Raw genomic sequence first — 18196 nt, 5'->3', positions numbered from 1 at the left:
TGGTAATAGATGAATCTATCTTTATGGAGTTCTTTTGAAATTACAGGAGGTTATGTTCAGGGATTCTTTCGGAATATCCTTTTATATTGTGAAAGATAATCTTAGACGGTAGGTAGTAACTCTCCGACCTCTCCGGGGACTGGGGCATTACAAATTAAACATGTGATGCCAAAGTAACACAATCCAAATGCTAATTCAAACTATTTCCAACACAGAGAGAACTACGTGTACTAACGATCAGCATTGGAACTGTACTTGATTGTGATACAAAAGCCTTAAAGAGGACAAGGATCAAAGGCAGAGGTAGATCAGAAAGCCAATGCCAAAGCCAACTGGGCCACGGTTACAAGATACTTGGGAACACTTTTCATCATCTTTGAGGCTATCAATATTATGTACGTATGTTCTTGCTTTGGGTGAGGGGTGAAGAATGTTGCATAGGAGCATGCCTAGCTATTTATGTAGGGGAGTTACTCATGAATTGGTCTGTCTTTCCTTGCAAGGATCAGCAGGTAGGACTCAGTAGATTCTTGATCAGCTTTTAATAAATTTGTTTATCTAATGGGGAGAACCATTCTTAACAACTACAAGTACTCACAGATATTGAAAATACCATACAAATTCGATTCCTTCAATTAATATTGTAATTTTACTTCGGACAATCCAAAAACAAACTCGCAGATGTTGTTGTCTTTTTTATTTTGCTTACCTCAATTATTGACTAAGAATTACAGTGACAAGGCATTTTATACATTTCAAGAAATAAATTCATTTGAATCCTATCCATTAAATTACGATCATGTGTAATAGATTTTTCATTTGTGTTATTATTTATTTAATTTTGTATATTTTGCCTTGGGGTCGGAATGATAAGGGAAGCAAGGCCGGGGCCCTTACAAGAGATATCACTCCTGAGACGTATTCAAAATGCAATTAAGTTCAATCACACCTGTTGATGATTATAACAAAGAGACTGTAAATTATAAGCAACAATTTTATTTCAATAAAATAATTTCAATGAGGTTACAAGCTGGGAAACATTGACAAACTTAATCACACCATCTAATGGTTTATTGCAAATATATCTTGAAATCTATGATTTTAGTTTAGGTAATTAGTTAGAACTGTTGCTGAAGATAGTTAACCAGATTCTTGTCCACTTGGAAGGCCTTGGTGAGAACATCTTGATTGATGGGAGGATTGGATCCAAAGACTGCATTGGCTATGGTAATGACTCCAGGATTTTGGCTGCTCAGACCAGCAAAGGCAACCGCCTTGGTATTTCCCACGTTCAACTGGAAGTGAATGAGACCAATTGGGAACACAAAGACGTCTCCCTTGTTTAGAACTTTGGTGAAGAGGCGGTTGCCATCTGCATTGGATGTGACAAAGCCAACATGAAGAGTACCTTCTATGACTACAAGAAACTCAGTGGCGCGAGGGTGGGTGTGGGGAGGATTTAAGCCACGTGGTGCAAAGTCGATGCGAGCCAAGGATATGCCTAGGGTGTTGAGGCCTGGTAATTGTTCCACTGTCACAGCGGTGACGTTCGACCCCACTTTATTTGTGGTGTTTCCGGGAATGTTCACCGAGCGGAAGAAATCATCAGCAGTGACAAGCTTTGGGTCCTTGCAAAACTTTCCATTCACAAATACTGCAGAAAGAAAGGAAAGAAAATGTTTGTTATCATCATGACTATATATATACACATGATATTATGCAGAAAATACAATCAAATAATATAGCAATAATAATGTGTACATACCAGCAGAAGCAGGATTGTCGATTGCAACACAAAAGTCCTGCAGGGGACTGGGGTCGTAGGCAAAGGCGAGGGAACAAGCGAAAGCCAACAGGGCAACAGTTAAAAGGGCGTACTTAGGAACAACCTTGGAGTTCATCATATTTGAGGCTATATATGATTTATCTCTGCGTTGTAGTACTGATCTGTGTAAGTAATTAATATTGGCGAGGAGGGAATGAGAAATGTTGGATGGTCACATCTCTATTTATAGAGAGGAATTACTGATCATGAACTGGTCCGTGTTTTTTCCATAAACGTGTAATACTTGTCAACTACTCTTTAATTAATTAATCTAAGGTTATCGATTATTATTATTTTTTCTTTGATGGTGGAAACATTCTTTAACCACTATTGCTCGCACACATACATTGAAAATGCAACCAAATAATTCGACCTCTTCAAATAATGGAACGGTGCATGCAGTACTTTCATTATTCTACAAATATTGAGCTGTATTACATTGACCCAGCTCTCTCTCTCTCTCTCTCTCTCTCTCTCTCTCTCTCTCTCTCTCTCTCTCTCAAACTGACTTGAATACGATAATTAACAACATTCATTGAATACGATGGAACGATATTCTTCCATCATTATTGACTTGAATACGATAATACGATAATTAACAATGTGAGGGACGTGCTTGGTCTAAATAGACTAAATCATGTACATGTAGTACTGTCCTCGTACACAGGCATTTCAAATAATATTAACCTGCAGCCTTAATGATCACCTCAATATTTTTCTATTATTGATTCTATTGATCTCTACATTTTGCATGCAGCCATCGTTTTACCCATTCACATCCAAACTGAAAAAACCTGAAGTTTCTTGTACACGCATCTCTCTCTATGAGCGAAGCCCCTTCTTCTAGCTTCTTCAGGGAATACTATATATATAGCTAGATCATTTTGATTTAACTTGAAATAGATACTATCTATTTAGTTATTTAGTGTAAAATATTATATATTTATTATATATCATTCTATTATTAAAAATAATCGAAGATATATATAATATGATAAAATTTAAAATAAAACTTATTATTTTTATATAAAAATATTACCTACATAATCATCAAATTTTATAAACCACGGAACATAGGTTTATAGGCCTAAATTTCTCAAACCCGATGGGCTGTTGTACTTTGGGAATGAGGGCCACATACGATGCCATAAAAAATCTTGGTAGTTGTTTTCCTTCAAAGAATTCCTTTACGGCATCCACCACATCCCCTTGTATAAATTCCCAGCAAGCTCTGAAAAAAGCCACGCCAAAACCATCTTCTCCCGGACTACTTTCCACTATGATACTGAAAAAGGCCTGCCAAATTTCTTCCACTGCTGGGCGCTTGGTGATTTCTTTATTCTCCTTTTCCGTTATTTCTTTGTCAATAAACTAGCTCAACTCTGGAAGCTCCCCCTCACCTTCGTGGCTTAATAACTCTTGGAAATATTGGACAGCTCCTTCATGAACCGAATTGCACCTACAGGACATGTGGTTTTACCAAGAGCCAAACTGCTCTGATACCACCTGTGGCGCCCCCGACCCCCATGTAAGGAAACACTGGAATCGAGACGCCAGGATGATGACAACACGGTCACGCATCCCAATGATAGTGCCAAGTGTGTGTGTACTTGCAACGGTGTACAAAACAACGCAGCGGATTAGTCAACTAAGTATCAGAATTTAAATACAATCTAAACATCAGTAAGGTTTAAAAAGTAGTTATACAGTCATCCAAAATTAAAATACAATACAGTAAAATAAAATATCTAAGCAAGTGATCCCAGATCACTCCTCGGGTGGAGCCGTCTCCCAGGCTCGCCCTCATCCTCCTCATCTGCATCAAAATCTGCGTTACCACAAAATGGTACCGCAGGTAAGTATAACCTAAATAACCACGTAATGAAAATGTATCAATGCAACCAACATGCATGTATATGATGAAATATGCATTTTCCTCAAAACATCATTTTCCCCGAAAATGATTATTTTCCAACATACGCCAAAATCTCATTTGGCCCAAAATATCCGTAAAACATTTTCCCAGAAAATGATTTACACAGAAATCCAACACACACTATTTTCTCAGAAAATAGTTCATTAAACCATTATTACCATATGCACCATGATCTCCCCTAGGGATCATCCGCACGTCCTGGCTTCGTAGCGATGCCCAGTTCCGCGCCCAGCGCGTTCATGGCCAAGCACCCACTATGCAACAAGCGATGCCCAGTTCCGCGCCCAGTGCGTTCATGGCCAGACATCCTCTAGTCCCCGCCAGCAGAAGGACAAGGACCACAGAGTCGGCACCAGACCATCTCATCTGATCCCATTGTCGCCCAGCGACAATCCAGGGGACGTTACTCAGTATATTCCGCTCCCGAGTAACCAGAGGAGCTCCACCGAGATAATGCCCCATCTCGGCTTGGGGTCGTGATACACACGCACCCAAAATCTATTCTCACATGAAAACCCAGTTTTCATAAACACATGAACATGAATGCAATACACGAAAACCCAGTTTCCTTTACAAACATGATCATGCGTGCAAAATGCAATGTACATGAACAACACAATATCCAAACCAACAATTACCAACCCAATCGATCACACAAACAACTCCAATCACCAATCCATCCGACCTCCGTACTCTTCGGACTCAGTCCGGCATGTTCAACCAAATACAGTGAAATGAGTTAGTGCAAAAATACATTTAATCATGAAAGTTCTTTGGAGAAATACTTACAACGCTATATAGCAATTTCCGAAGGATCACGAAGCTGCAAGAAGTGACGTCTGAGCAACGTAACAGTGCAAAATGCACTGTGGCCGTGGGTCTCAAATATCCACTTTTCAACGGAGATAAACGAAGACCCAAGAATGATAGGGTAGGGACTAGGGATGTTGGTGAAGCTAGTGGTAGTGAAGGTTGACCGTGGGTGGCGGCAAAATGGGTGGTTGAAGACCAAAAATACCCAAATCGGAAATGGGGTTGGTTGTGCTTTACCGGTGACGGATCGGAGCTGGGGTTGGGTCCATTGGGTTGCTAGGAGGTCGAGGATGATGTGGTGAGAAGATGGTGGCCGGAGGTGGCGCGACAGCGGCGTTAGAGCAAATGGTGGCCGCGGCTTGGAGAGGCTCGTGGTGGCTAACGACGGCTCGACTGGAGTTGAGGTTGGTGGGGTGAGGTCGTCGGCGGCTAGGGAGGCTAACGGGCTGGGCGGTGACGGTCACTGCCGGCTCACGGCAGTGCTGGGTGGAGAAGAAGGAATGGAAAGAGAGAGGGAGAGACAGTGCGTAGCGCGCAGGAAAGAGTCCAGGGGAGAAAGAAAAGAAAAGAAGAAAAGAAAAAGGAAGAAAAGAAAATAGGAAAGAGAAAATGTAGGGAAAGAAATGAGGTCCAATCCTCACATCTTGGGTCACAAAAATGATCCAATGGAAACGATTTTAAAACAGCAAGTGAAATAAAATAATTCAAACGTAATGATTAAAATGAAAATAAGTAATTAAACCCAACAATAAATTAATTAAATATGAAAAACAATTTAAATGCTTAACAATAATTAATAATAAGAAAGCAATTCAAAATATAATTTTCACAAAATTAAAATTCATAAAATCAACCCACTAAAAATCCAACAATTTTAAAATAAGAGAATAAAGTTTTGAATAAATAAAAATAATCCTTCAGTAAAAATACACTAAAATACGAGGTGTTACATTGTCTATTTTGCACTCGCATATCTTGATCCCAGGGTAATCAGTTATTCCTAGAGTGTCAACCAGAGGACCATCTTCCAGCCAAGAATCTAACCAGAAATTGACATTTCCCCCGCACACTTTTCAGCAGGACAATTCTAAAACTTGCGGAACTTGTTTCATCACCATTCTCTAAAAACGTGTGCCTTTTGTGTTTCAACAAGTGATCGATGATTTCCCCTCACATATTTTCCCCGAAAGAAACATGCCCATAGCGAGTCATCCTTGAGTAGATTCCAAGCGAATTTCATATGTAAAGATTTTTGCGTTTCCTCTAGATCCTGTAGACCTCAACCCCCTTCAAAAACCGGCTTACAAAGTTTGTGCCACGCACACCATTTCTTTTTGGTGATCCATCCAGTTCGCCCGAAAAAAAGGTGCTAAGTATGCAATTAATGGAGGAAAAAAATACCAACTTAGGCACCTGTAAAACTGAAAGAAGATAAACTAGCATACTTGATAAAACATGCTTAAGGAGAGTGAGTTCACCTCCTGCCAAGAGTAGTCTCATCTTCCATCCACTTACTTTCTCACGTATCTTATATATAAGTTCTTCTAGGTTTCTACTAGTTAACTTGCCACTAACTATGTTCACCCCTAATATTTAAACGGGAAGCTACCTTCTTCGAAGCCCGTGATATTGAGAACTTCTCTTCTTTTAGCTGGTGTAATGTGTTTTGAGAACAAAATGGCCGACTTCTCCTTATTAGCTTTTTGCCCAGACCACTGTTCATACAACTTCAGGCTTTAAATAGGGCTTTAAATAGGGCTCTAATAGATCTCTTTACTCCATTAGTGAAAATCACTATGTCATCCGCATATAACAAGTGGGAAATGGAGGGCGTCCCTCTAGATTGAGAGAAACCTCCAATAGATCCATTCTCATATTTCCTTTTTAACATCCTTGTGAAAACTTCCTCCATTAGAATAAATAAATAACCCTTTTACAGTTCCATTCAGGAGAATGGAATACCAAGACATTATAATACGAGTCTTGCTCAACCCACAAACCTCTTTCTAGAAACTAAAAGATGCCAGAACATGTAACAAAAAGTTCCAGTTCACGCGGTCATACGCTTTGGACATGTCCACTTTCAATATCACATTACCTCCGATCTTCTTTTTATGAATGGAATGGGCCATTTCTTAAGTCAAGCTTATGTTTTAAAAAATGCTCCTCTTGGGAATGAAGACCCCTTGTTCCTGAGATATTACCCTCGACAATAGATGTGTGATCCGTGCTACAATAACTTTTGAGCAAATTTTATAAACCACGAAACATAGGCTTATAGGCCTAAATTTCTCAAACCCGGTGGGTAGTTGTACTTTGGGAATGAGGGCCACATACGATGTGGTATAAAACCTTGGTAGTTGTTTTCCTTCAAAGAATTCCTTTATGGCATCCACCACATCCCCTTGTACAAATTCCCAGCATGCTCTGAAAAAACCCAAGCTAAAACTGTTTGGTCCCGGACTACTTTCCACTGGGATACTAAAAAGGGCTTGCCAAATTTCTTCCACTGTAGGGCGCTTGATGATTTCTTTATTCTCCTATTCCGTTATTTCTTTGTCAATAAACGGGCTCAACTCTGGAAGTTCCCGCTCGCCTTCGTGGCTTAATAACTTTTGGAAATATTGGACAACTCCTTCATGAATCGCCTCTGGACACTCGTATAAAGTTCTATCAACTTTGAGCATTTGTTTTACTTGAGTTTGTTGCCCTCTCTTCAAAATTGAGTGGAAGAAGCGAGTATTGTTGTCTCTTTCTTTTAGCCATTTAACTTTGGCTTTTTGCGCAAGCATGGACTCCTATCTGCTTTTCAAAATAACCAACTCAATTTTTGAGATTAATAGTTCCTACTCCATCGTTTCTTCATATCCCTCCTGTAGGCGAGTATCTAGTAATTCAGCCCTCAGTTCTATGTCTCGGATTATAACTTCCACACGTCCAAATACATCCATGTTCCATGTTTTAAGAGCTTGTTTCATGCACTTCAGTTTAAAAGCCAGCTTTTCCAGTCCTCTTCCATGCCCTTCCTCCTTCCAACACAGTTTGACATATGGGAGAAATTCCTTGTGGTCCACCCACATCTGTTGGAAACAAAACGGAGATGGCCCATACCTTTGGAAATACTGATCACAGGAGATTATCATAGGTGAATGGTCTGAGGTGCTGCAGCCCAAGTAAGTCAACAACATTTGAGGGAGCCGGTCTAAAAACTTTGTATTGAAAAACCTCGGTCTAGCCGAGCCCAACTTCTTGCTAATCCTTCTTGCCGGTTACACCATGTTAGCCTCTTTCCTTGAAAATTTATTTCAAGTAACCCACTCCCATTGATCCACGAATTAAATTCCTCCATCGCTACCCGAGGATGATGGGCACCCCCCCTTCGTTCATCGTCAGTTCGGATAGCATTAAAGTCCCCTAAGACCATCCAAGGTAAATTTGTCTATGCCACACCTCTTCTAAGTCCCTCCATAATTGTCTATGAAATCCATAATTACATTTAGCATATACGAATGCTATTAGGAATTCAGTGCTCCCCTCCATCGTCTTGACCAAAATGAATAGATCGCTCATTCCCACAATGCTCACATTCACACTTTTATCCCATAACCGCCAAAGTTTCCTAGTCTGTGCTTGGTTAGACCAACCATTCTCCAGCCATAGTTGCTTCATAAGATTGCCCATCTTCCTCTCATCAACGAAAGGCTTTGCTAGTGCTACAACTTTGGGATTAAATTTTTTAACAAGCTTCTTCAACCTTCCCCTTGATGTGCACAAGCCTCTGATGTTCCAATACAAAATTGGACCTATCATAAATTAAGTTTTGAGGGGCGGGTAATTACCCGCTTTGTGCTTCTGGATGTGCTCAATTCTCCCTTAGCATCTCCTTTATTTTCTCCACTAATTCCTTCCTTAGACAAGTAATCCATTTCTCTCCCCACTACTGGTTTAAGTCCATCTTCCTCATGATCAGACAAAGATTGGAACTCCCTCATTATTTCCCCATCTTGCTTCTCTTGCCTTGACTCATCCAAAGGCACGTCTTCAATTAGGACGACATCCTCCTCCTTCTTCCGTATTGTTCTTGTGTTTCATGTTCCTTTCTGTGCACATTGCCAAGCGTTTGTTTCAAGCTATCTAGTACAATCTCTTGCGTCTCCATGAAACAATCTTCCTTGTAAACAAGGGAGTCAAGCTGTCCATAAGGAACCCCTGCTCCTGCCCCACCTGCTCCTGCATACCATCCTATAGGTCATTATTCCCTTGCACATCTTGCATTTCATTTAAGCCTTGCATACCTTGGATTTCTTTCTCTGCCAGATTTCCTTCTACTTGCGTTTCATTCACCCTTTCCCCCATGTGCAGGTCATTCCAGGTCTTCCACCGACCCAGTCTCTATCGCATCTCTTCCCACCGCCCCATTCTCCACTTGGTAATCATTTCATCCCGTTGCTTTTGGGCCCACTCTTACTTCACGGTACTACTTGACAACTCTATGTTTCCCTGCCTTTTCAAGGTCTCTATTGCTATTGCCTTTCCTACAATTCCGTGAGTTATGGCCCTGCATTTTACAGAAAAGGCAGAACGCTGGTAGGGTCTCAAACTCCACCTCTTGCTTGAAACCAGACCCCGATGATCCTATCTAGAACTAATCCATTTGCTGCCGAGAGGCATCCATTGGTAAGCAAACTCGTGCACCATCCGTTCTGGTTGCACATCTTATAAAGTTATCAGATCGAATAAAATTCCCAAGTGGCGCTGTAGTATCCTGAGGATGGAATCATGTTAAAAATTTGGTGGTGAACCTGGAAGCATTACCCAGACCGGAACTATCGGAGATTCCTCCTCCTCTGTATAACTCGGCGTCCAGTGGAAAAATCTGTAAGGCATGTCATTTATCTCACTAGTCTCACGTGAAAAAGCTTTGTTGAAATCATCCTCTGAAGTTAAGCGTACAAAGACGTTTTTGTTTTTACTCATTGAAGAGACGACCACGGTCCCCACTAACCCCCATCTATTCCATATGAATAGTCTTATTGCATCTAGTGTTGACCTCTGCTTGAGAAACTTCAAGACTAGTGAATACCTAAAAGGAACTGCTGAAGCTGCCATGTAACGCCCCAAACCCGGCTGGCTTGGAGAATTACTACTTGTCACCTCAGATCATGTTTCCCAACACAACTAAAATAAAACTCCAAAACTTTATTAGCAAAACTCAATCTCAAGTACTCTAAATAACCACATTGAAACTCTACAAAGTTATTAATGCAGCAAAATAAGCTAAGTAGCTAGATCATTTTGATTTAACTTGAAATAGATACTATCTATTTAGTTACTTAGTGTAAAATATTATATATTTATTATATATCATTCTATTTTTAAAAATAATCAAAGATATATATATAATATGATAAAATTTAAAATAAAACTTATTATTTTTATATAAAAATATTACCTACATGATCATCAAATTATTTTTACAACGAGAATTAACGTTGGTTATTATATATATATATATATATATATATATATAATCGTGCTAAACAAAATATACAAGACAATCTTCGTTGTCGATCGAATTTGCAAAAACATATCTTAGTGATCATCATGAATCAACGTGACATGTAGGATAGAACCATTACCAGGTGGCTCTTGATCACGCCTGGAATAGGATCTGATCTCCATTTTATATATACAGTACTAGTACTACTATATATCCATGACGTATTTTAGTCATTGTGTTTTTAGAAGTGATTGATTGATAGATATATACTATGTAGGGGAGTTACTCATGAATCGGTCTGTGTCTTTCCTTGCAAGGATCAGCAGGTAGGACTCGGTAGATTCTTGATCAGCTTTTAATAAAGTTGTTTATCTAATGGGGAGAACCATTCTTAACAACTACAAGCACTTGCAGATATTGAAAAAACCATACAAATTCGACTCCTTCAATTAATATTGTAATTTTGCTTCGGACAATCCAAAAACAAACTTGCAAATGTTGTTGTCTTTTTTATTTTCCTTTCCTCTAATATTGACTAAGAATTACCTTGACATGGCATTTTATACATTTCAAGAAATAAATTCATTTGAATCCTATACATTAAATTCATGTGTAATATATTTTTCATTCGTGTTATTATTTATTTATTTTTGTATATTTTGCATTGGGGCCGGAAAGATGGGGAAGCAAGGCCGGGGCCCCTTACAAGTGATATATCTCCTGACGTCTCAACGTATTCAAAATGCAATTAAGTTCAATCACACTTGTTGATGATTATAACAAAGAGACTGTAAATTATAAGCAACCATTTTATTTCAATAAAATAATTTCAATGAGGTTACAAGCTGGGGAACATTGACAAACTTAATCACACCATCTAATGGTTTATTGCAAATATATCTTGAAATCTATGATTTTATTTTAGGCAATTAGTTAGAACTGTTGCTGAAGATAGTTAACCAGATTCTTGTCCACTTGGAAGGCCTTGGTGAGAACATCTTGATTGATGGGAGGATTGGATCCAAAGACTGCATTGGCTATGGTGATGACCCCAGGATTCTGGCTGCTCAGACCAGCAAAGGCAACCGCCTTGGTATTTCCCACGTTCAACTGGAAGTGAATGAGACCAATTGGGAACACAAACACGTCTCCCTTGTTTAGAACTTTGGTGAAGAGGCGGTTGCCATCTGCATTGGATGTGACAAAGCCAACATGAAGAGTACCTTCTATGACTATAAGAAACTCAGTGGCGCGAGGGTGGGTGTGGGGAGGATTTAAGCCACGTGGTGCAAAGTCGATGCGAGCCAAGGATATGCCTAGGGTGTTGAGGCCTGGTAATTGTTCCACTGTCACAGCGGTGACGTTCGACCCCACTTTATTTGTGGTGTTTCCGGGAATGTTCACTGAGCGGAAGAAATCATCAGCAGTGACAAGCTTTGGGTCCTTGCAAAACTTTCCATTCACAAATACTGCAGAAAAAAAGGAAAGAAAATGTTTGTTATCATCATGACTATATATAAACACATGATATTATGCAGAAAATACAATCAAAGAATATAGCAATAATAATGTGTACATACCGGCAGAAGCAGGATTGTCAATTGCAACACAAAAGTCCTGCAGGGGACTGGGGTCATAGGCAGAGGCGAAGGAACAAGCGAAAGCCAACAGGACTAGAGTTACAATGGCGTACTTAGGAACAACCTTGGAGTTCATCATATCCGAGGCTATGATCTATCTCTGCGTTTAATTTAGTACTGATCTGTGTAAATGATATTGCTTGGGAGGGAATGAGAAATGTTGGATGGTCACATCCCTATTTATAGAGAGAAATTAAGTGAACTGGTCCTTGTGTTCACCATATATAAACGTGCAAGACTTGTCAACCCTTTAAAATTCTGAGGTTATCGATTATTATTTTATTTAATGGGCCTGTGAAACATTCTTTTAAGCATTAGTGCTACTCGCACACATATATATACATTGAAAATGCAACCAAATTGGACCCCTTCAAATAATGGAACGGTGCCATTATTCCACAAAAGAGCATGTTTAGATTGACCCAGCTCTCTCTCTCTCTCTCTCTCTCTCTCTCAAATAGACCGGCCTGCATGTACCCATGATGACTACCACCATGTATATATGCAATTACAACAAGTTTCCCATTAATTCCACCTTTCAGATATTCAGAAAGATTTATTTAATTTCTTTTCTTTTCTTAGATGTAAACTCTGGCAATGTGAACCGTCGCTTTAAATATATAGATCATACGAAGGATCAGAATTTTGTGTAAAATCGTCCACTACGTACGTACGTGGGTTTGAATAATACTTTAAAGATACCGTCGTTTTGTATATATGTTGTCCCATTTGTTTTGTATATATAATACTCCACATACATACATATATACTCCATATATATATATATATATATATATGTGCCTTTAAAATATTCTGCCTTTCTGATGAGTACCTCAATATTCTTCCATCATTATTTACTTGAATGTACCATATTATATATAAATATATCAATGTGAGGATGTACGACGTGCTTGGTCTAAATGTGCGTTCTCACACGACTTTTAAATAGAATCCAGCACCAAATATGTCAATTCATATATTTTTATTTTTATTTTTTATTTTTATTTTTTTAATGATTAAGGAAGTGACTATTAGTGAATTTATATATTTTTTTAATTTTTTTCTTAATGGTTAAGGATGTTTAAAAAGTACTTAAAGAAAAAAAAATCATTTATACTAATGTGCATATTAATTTAGTGAGCACATTTGATAGTCAACCTGACGTTATCCTTTCAAATAATAATAATCTGCAGCCTTTATCACTTGATCGATAAATATTTTTCCATCACTATTAATTACTGATTCTATTGATCTTGACATGTTGAGTAAATGCTCACATACACGCATATACTCAACATGTTGCGATCATCCAGAAAATCTAATTCGTGTTGGTAAGTAACTCTCCAGAAAATTTGACGTGAAATTATTGCTAATTTTGTTGCAGTTTAGTTGTCTTTGAGATGGGCCTAGGGTCCGGGAAAGTGTTGGAAATATTTGACATAGTTGTTATCGAAATCTGGGCCGAGGGCCGGATGGAGGATGGAAAATATGTGTATATAGTTGGGATTTGTGAAACTGTGGATTTGTGACTACGGTGTTGTCATTTGTGACTGTTGTGTGTTATGTCAATACATCCAATAAAATGTCTGTCATGCATCTGCATATTACTGTTATTGATATTTGCCATGATTTATTCAATTGTGTCATGTTAAATACTATGCTGATAAAATTGAAAACAAGGTTTTCGTGTCTTGTTAATGTTTTTATGGGTACGTGCATATCACAATCCCAAGTCGAGGTGGGGTATTATCTCGGTAAAGTTCTTCTGGTCACTCGGGAGAATAATAAACTGAGTGACGTCCCCAACTAGGTTGTCTCCAAGCGACAAGGGGCTCGGACGAGATGGTAACGCTCTCGTGCCGACTTTGTAGCCTCTCCGATGGCGGGAGTTAGAGGATGCCTAGTCACATACACACTGGGTGTAGAGTTGAGCATTGCTCGTTAAGAAGTCACATGCAGGATCGTTAACCTTAGTGTGACGAATGGAGCCAAGGTGTGCGCATGGTCCATAGGGAAGACTATGGTGCATGCGTAGTAAATGGATGTGTTTTTGGCATGAGAGGTTCTAATAAATGCATTTAGGGGATGTTCATAAAAATGGATATTTTTGGAGTTTTTGCTTCCATGACTGTTGTTCATTGTTTATTTGTATAATTTCATGTTTGAATCTCTTGGTTATCACTCTGCTGATTTATTTACTGAGATTGCAAAATCTCATTGTGGTATTCCTACATACAGTTCTGTTTCATAGAATCGTAGACTTTGATGCAGAGGAGGGGTATGAGCAAGAGAAACCAGCCCCACCTGATGAGTGATGGCTTGGGACTTTACCCGTTATTTGTTGTTGGACCTTTTTATTAATTTCCTTTATTTCAACCAGATGACTATATTAACCTTTTGGAGGACTTTGTTTTGGGTTGTATCATTTTTAAACTTTATGGTACTTAGTTTTGACTGCCTTATATTTTTTCACTGTGTTATTTATGTTGTACACATTTCGCATGTTTGCATAGACTTGCACATGGCGATGGGGTGTATGATCCATGTGGTCATCATCCAGGTGTCACGACTTCTACTGAATCACACGTGGGGGTCAAGGGTGCCATTGGTGGTATCAGAGCGGTTTGGTTCTGGGTAAATCCATAAGTCACTAAAATTGGATGGAATCATGTTTGCGGTCCGTTCTTAATGTATAGAATCTTGGTTTAAGCCTAGGTCACCAATGACTTCATTAAGAATTTGATATACTTACACTAATTGAAGGTTTTAATCGAGATATACCTTCTTGTATGCATGAGGATATCAATATTTGACTAAAAATTTAATATCACAATCTAAGTGGGGATTATTATATTTATTATAGATTGTGATATTAAATATGTGAATTAATGGAATGTGGATATTATTTTATTTTCGTGAACTATTATCTCAAAGAGATGCATTGGTTCAGTGGTAATGATGTGTTGTTTCAAATGAAATGGTAGAAATTCGAAATTCCACAAGTACACTTTGATTTATATATTCTGTGGAATAAGTGTAACGGCCTGTTCCTGAAGGTCCGGAGAGTTAGCTCCTATTACTCAAGAACATCTCCAATAATCAATAATAAATGAACAACTCCACAAAATACTTAACTTATTTCTTCGATCCAAAAATCCTTGTCCTTCCACAGAAATACTAAACAAAAACCTCAATAAAACTAATAACATCTCACAAAGACTCAAATTATTCATAACTTGAAGTAACAAAATAACCGCAAGAGATAAAACTACTAAATCTGGTCCTCCCAAAATACTTGTACCCTTAGCACTCATTCATCTATGATCATCAGGCCTTTCCATTACTTCCTACTCTTGTTCTCCAGCTGGACCATAAAAATATCTGAAAATGTTATGGAGATAAGAGATGAGTTATCAAAACCTCAGTAAGCTAAGAACATATGCTAGTATGTAAACATGACCGTTTTCACAGAGTTCAGAATGTAGAAACAAAACATTTTAGTTTCAACAAGCAAATCTCAAAAACACATATTATCAAAAAATCAGAGCGATATTTCAAACATTTCATATTCAGAAACCAACATTACATATTCAAAGACTCATTTGGCACAGCATGATTGAATATCTTCATCTTATCATGTCATATCAGAGCATTATATCGAAACAGAGACCATGTTTAACCCCCGTGGTAGGGCTGTTCATTATGCGGAAAGCCAAGCAGAACATAAATAACCATGAATATCAAAGCGATTGCACTCAGAACAGAAATCCACTATTATATCCCGTGGTAGGGCCACAGGTCACTATTATATCTCGTGACAGGGTCAGAGATCACTATTATATCTCATGATAGGCTCAGAGGTCACTATTATATCCCGTGACAGGGCCAGAGGTTACTATTGTATCCTGTGACAGGGCCAGATGTCACTATTGTATCTCATGACAGGGCCACATATCAGAGTAAAAGAAAATCAGAATCATCATATCAGAGTCAGAATTAGAGTCAGAACAAAATCAGAAAGTCTTGCCAAAGGTTTTTCAGATACCACATCATATCAAAATAGAGTACTGAAATTCAAATCATTCTCATATACTGAAAACAAAATTCGGAGCATCTTTCTAAATCAATGCACAATTTTTCATATTCTCAACATCGTTCTTTTTCAGATTTCAGAGACAGCATGGCAAAATTTAGCTCATGTTTACACTATGCATATCAGAAAATATTTTCCCTTTTTAGTACAGATTTCATAAGTAATGCAAATAAGCGACCGATGTTAGTTTTTCCCAAGTTCTTATTTCATCAAAAAATATGCAAAGTTTTCAGAAAGTCAACCTCAGTCTCAATAATTTGTATAAAGCCTAGCATAGAAACCCCGCTTACCTGGACTTCTTAGGTTATTTAGAAATTCTCCGCAACAGTACTGAACAATTGTCAATTGTCACCTATAAAAATTCATGTAACTTAAATAAATCTCCAGTGAACAGATAAATCTCTTATTACACCTGAAGTACCTATTTAATTCCTCAAAAACTTAAAATTTCTCTTAATTCTAAAATACCATCACTTCCTAAATTCCTCAATATCCACATAACTATTAAACTTAGGATATTTCTAAAATTGCATAATAATGTTAGTAATAAATGCAATTATGTCGTAAAATACATTTCTGGTTTAAAGGCTCATTAAAACAAAATTGATTAAAGTAGGAAGGCAAATATTTCATTTAATAAAAATAGACTAATTAGTATGTCTTTAAAGAGTTTAAAATAAAAAATCTTGCACTGCTATGTACTTCTAAAAAAAATATTAATACTAATAATATCTTTCAAATATTTATTTAATTTGTATTTAAAACAAAACTCATACAAAGTGAATTTAACATATAAAAACTACAACATGATCAACTTATAAATATTCTGTTAAAAGCATCAGTATACTGACTTAGTTTATAAGCCCATACATCTATGCCTAAAATAGACTGTAACCCAAGTAAAACAAAACTCAAGCTTTTAGATTCAATAAACAAAATATTAACACGTGTTTCAAATAAGGCAAAATGGTAAAAACACCTAATATTATTAGAGTAACTGAGATACACAAACATATGTATATTTCTTTCTTAAGAAAACTACCACAAAACAAAAGAAAATCAGGAGATGAGCAGCGGCAGAGACTTACCCAAGGAAACTGAGAGGCAACAAGCGATGACTAGAAGATGCACTCACGGCAAACACCAAAATCACCAAGAAACCGAGTGAAGCTCATGGCTTTTATGGGAAAAATAGGGCACGGAAAAAAGGGCAAAACAGAGCAATTAAAGACAAAACAAAAAGGGAATGCAATGGGAATAAATCACAAGCATGAGCCACGAAATTAGTAAGAAAAATTTAACATAAAGCACAACAATGGAGGCTCACGGACAGACCTGCAAATGGAGAGAAAAATAGATGAAAAATATATGCTAAAGAGGAAGAGATTTGCACGGTTTTACAGCTAAAAGGAAAATCGAAAATTAAAGAGATGTAAATGGAAACATTACTAGCCGAAGATGGAGGAATGATTGGTGGCGTTTACTGACTGGTGGCATTTGCTAACTTACAAATGGGAAGAACCGAAAATAGGATGTAGAGGAAGAAGGAACGTAGCAGATGGCATCCCAATGAAAAATCGAGGAAAGAAATGACATAAAATGAAGGAGAAAAGGAGAAGCAGCAGCCGCACAGATTGAAGAAAGGGGAATGAAAACTGAAATGGAAAGCTGGAGAGGCAACAACACAGGAGAAGAAAAGAGAAGAAGCAACCCTATGGCTGGGCCAAACGACGTCGTTTGGGGGGTTTAGTGGGCTGGGTTGAAGGCTCATGGGTTGGGCTGGAAACCAAATGGGCTAGGACCAAAAGAAACAAAAACACACTCAAACAAGCCCAGTATGAAAAATAGAAGAGTCCGACAAAAGAAAAAAAAGGCACAATAAAAATAAATTAGAGCCAACTAAAACACTACAGCTCAATATTAATAAAATAAAATAATTAAAGTCCAACTATAAAATTATTCATTAAAGCAAAGAGCAATTTAAATGCAAACAAAAATTAATATAAAAAAGGAACCTCAAAATAAATTTCACAACTTAAAAATTATAAAATAAATCCAACGAGAAACCCGATAAATTTAAAACAAGAAAACCAATATTTAAGTTAATTAAATAAATCATTCAACTAAAAAAAACACAAAAATACGGGGTATCATAATAAGTGATGAGACCCACAAATTTTAACATTTCATTCTCCCATATTTTCAGTCACTTACACAATTTTGTAGATAAACTCTGAAGGAAAAACTTCAGAATTGCTATTTGGTGACTTTGTTGTATCCTGAAGGTGAATTGCTTGTAACTCGATAGCAAACTATTTTGAGTGGCGGAAATTATCACCTTAAAGAAAGTTTGCTACACGCCTCAAAATCACATTTATTTTTTTAAATT

At 37.7% G+C, this 18196-nt stretch overlaps 2 protein-coding genes across 2 annotated transcripts; both read right to left on the bottom strand.

Annotated features, from left to right (window-relative positions):
• Positions 1 to 974: 974 nt before the first annotated feature.
• LOC108989319 (germin-like protein subfamily 1 member 17) lies at positions 975 to 1975 on the bottom strand. The gene is made up of 2 exons (XM_018962874.2): positions 1766 to 1975; positions 975 to 1654 (listed from the first exon to the last, which is right to left on the bottom strand). Exons 1-2 carry the CDS (start codon positions 1902 to 1904, stop codon positions 1119 to 1121), a joined length of 675 nt encoding a protein of 224 aa, XP_018818419.2. The 5' UTR covers positions 1905 to 1975; the 3' UTR covers positions 975 to 1118.
• An 8948-nt stretch (positions 1976 to 10923) lies between these two features.
• Positions 10924 to 11848, bottom strand: LOC108989665 (germin-like protein subfamily 1 member 7). The gene is made up of 2 exons (XM_018963365.2): positions 11655 to 11848; positions 10924 to 11543 (listed from the first exon to the last, which is right to left on the bottom strand). Exons 1-2 carry the CDS (start codon positions 11791 to 11793, stop codon positions 11008 to 11010), a joined length of 675 nt encoding a protein of 224 aa, XP_018818910.2. The 5' UTR covers positions 11794 to 11848; the 3' UTR covers positions 10924 to 11007.
• Between the last annotated feature and the right edge of the window lie 6348 nt (positions 11849 to 18196).

Source organism: Juglans regia, chromosome 7 (assembly GCF_001411555.2).
Source record: "Juglans regia cultivar Chandler chromosome 7, Walnut 2.0, whole genome shotgun sequence".
In the NCBI taxonomy this organism is placed as follows: domain Eukaryota; kingdom Viridiplantae; phylum Streptophyta; class Magnoliopsida; order Fagales; family Juglandaceae; genus Juglans; species Juglans regia.
The sequence above is the reverse complement of the archived record's forward strand: the minus strand, read 5'-3'. Positions and strand labels throughout refer to the sequence as shown.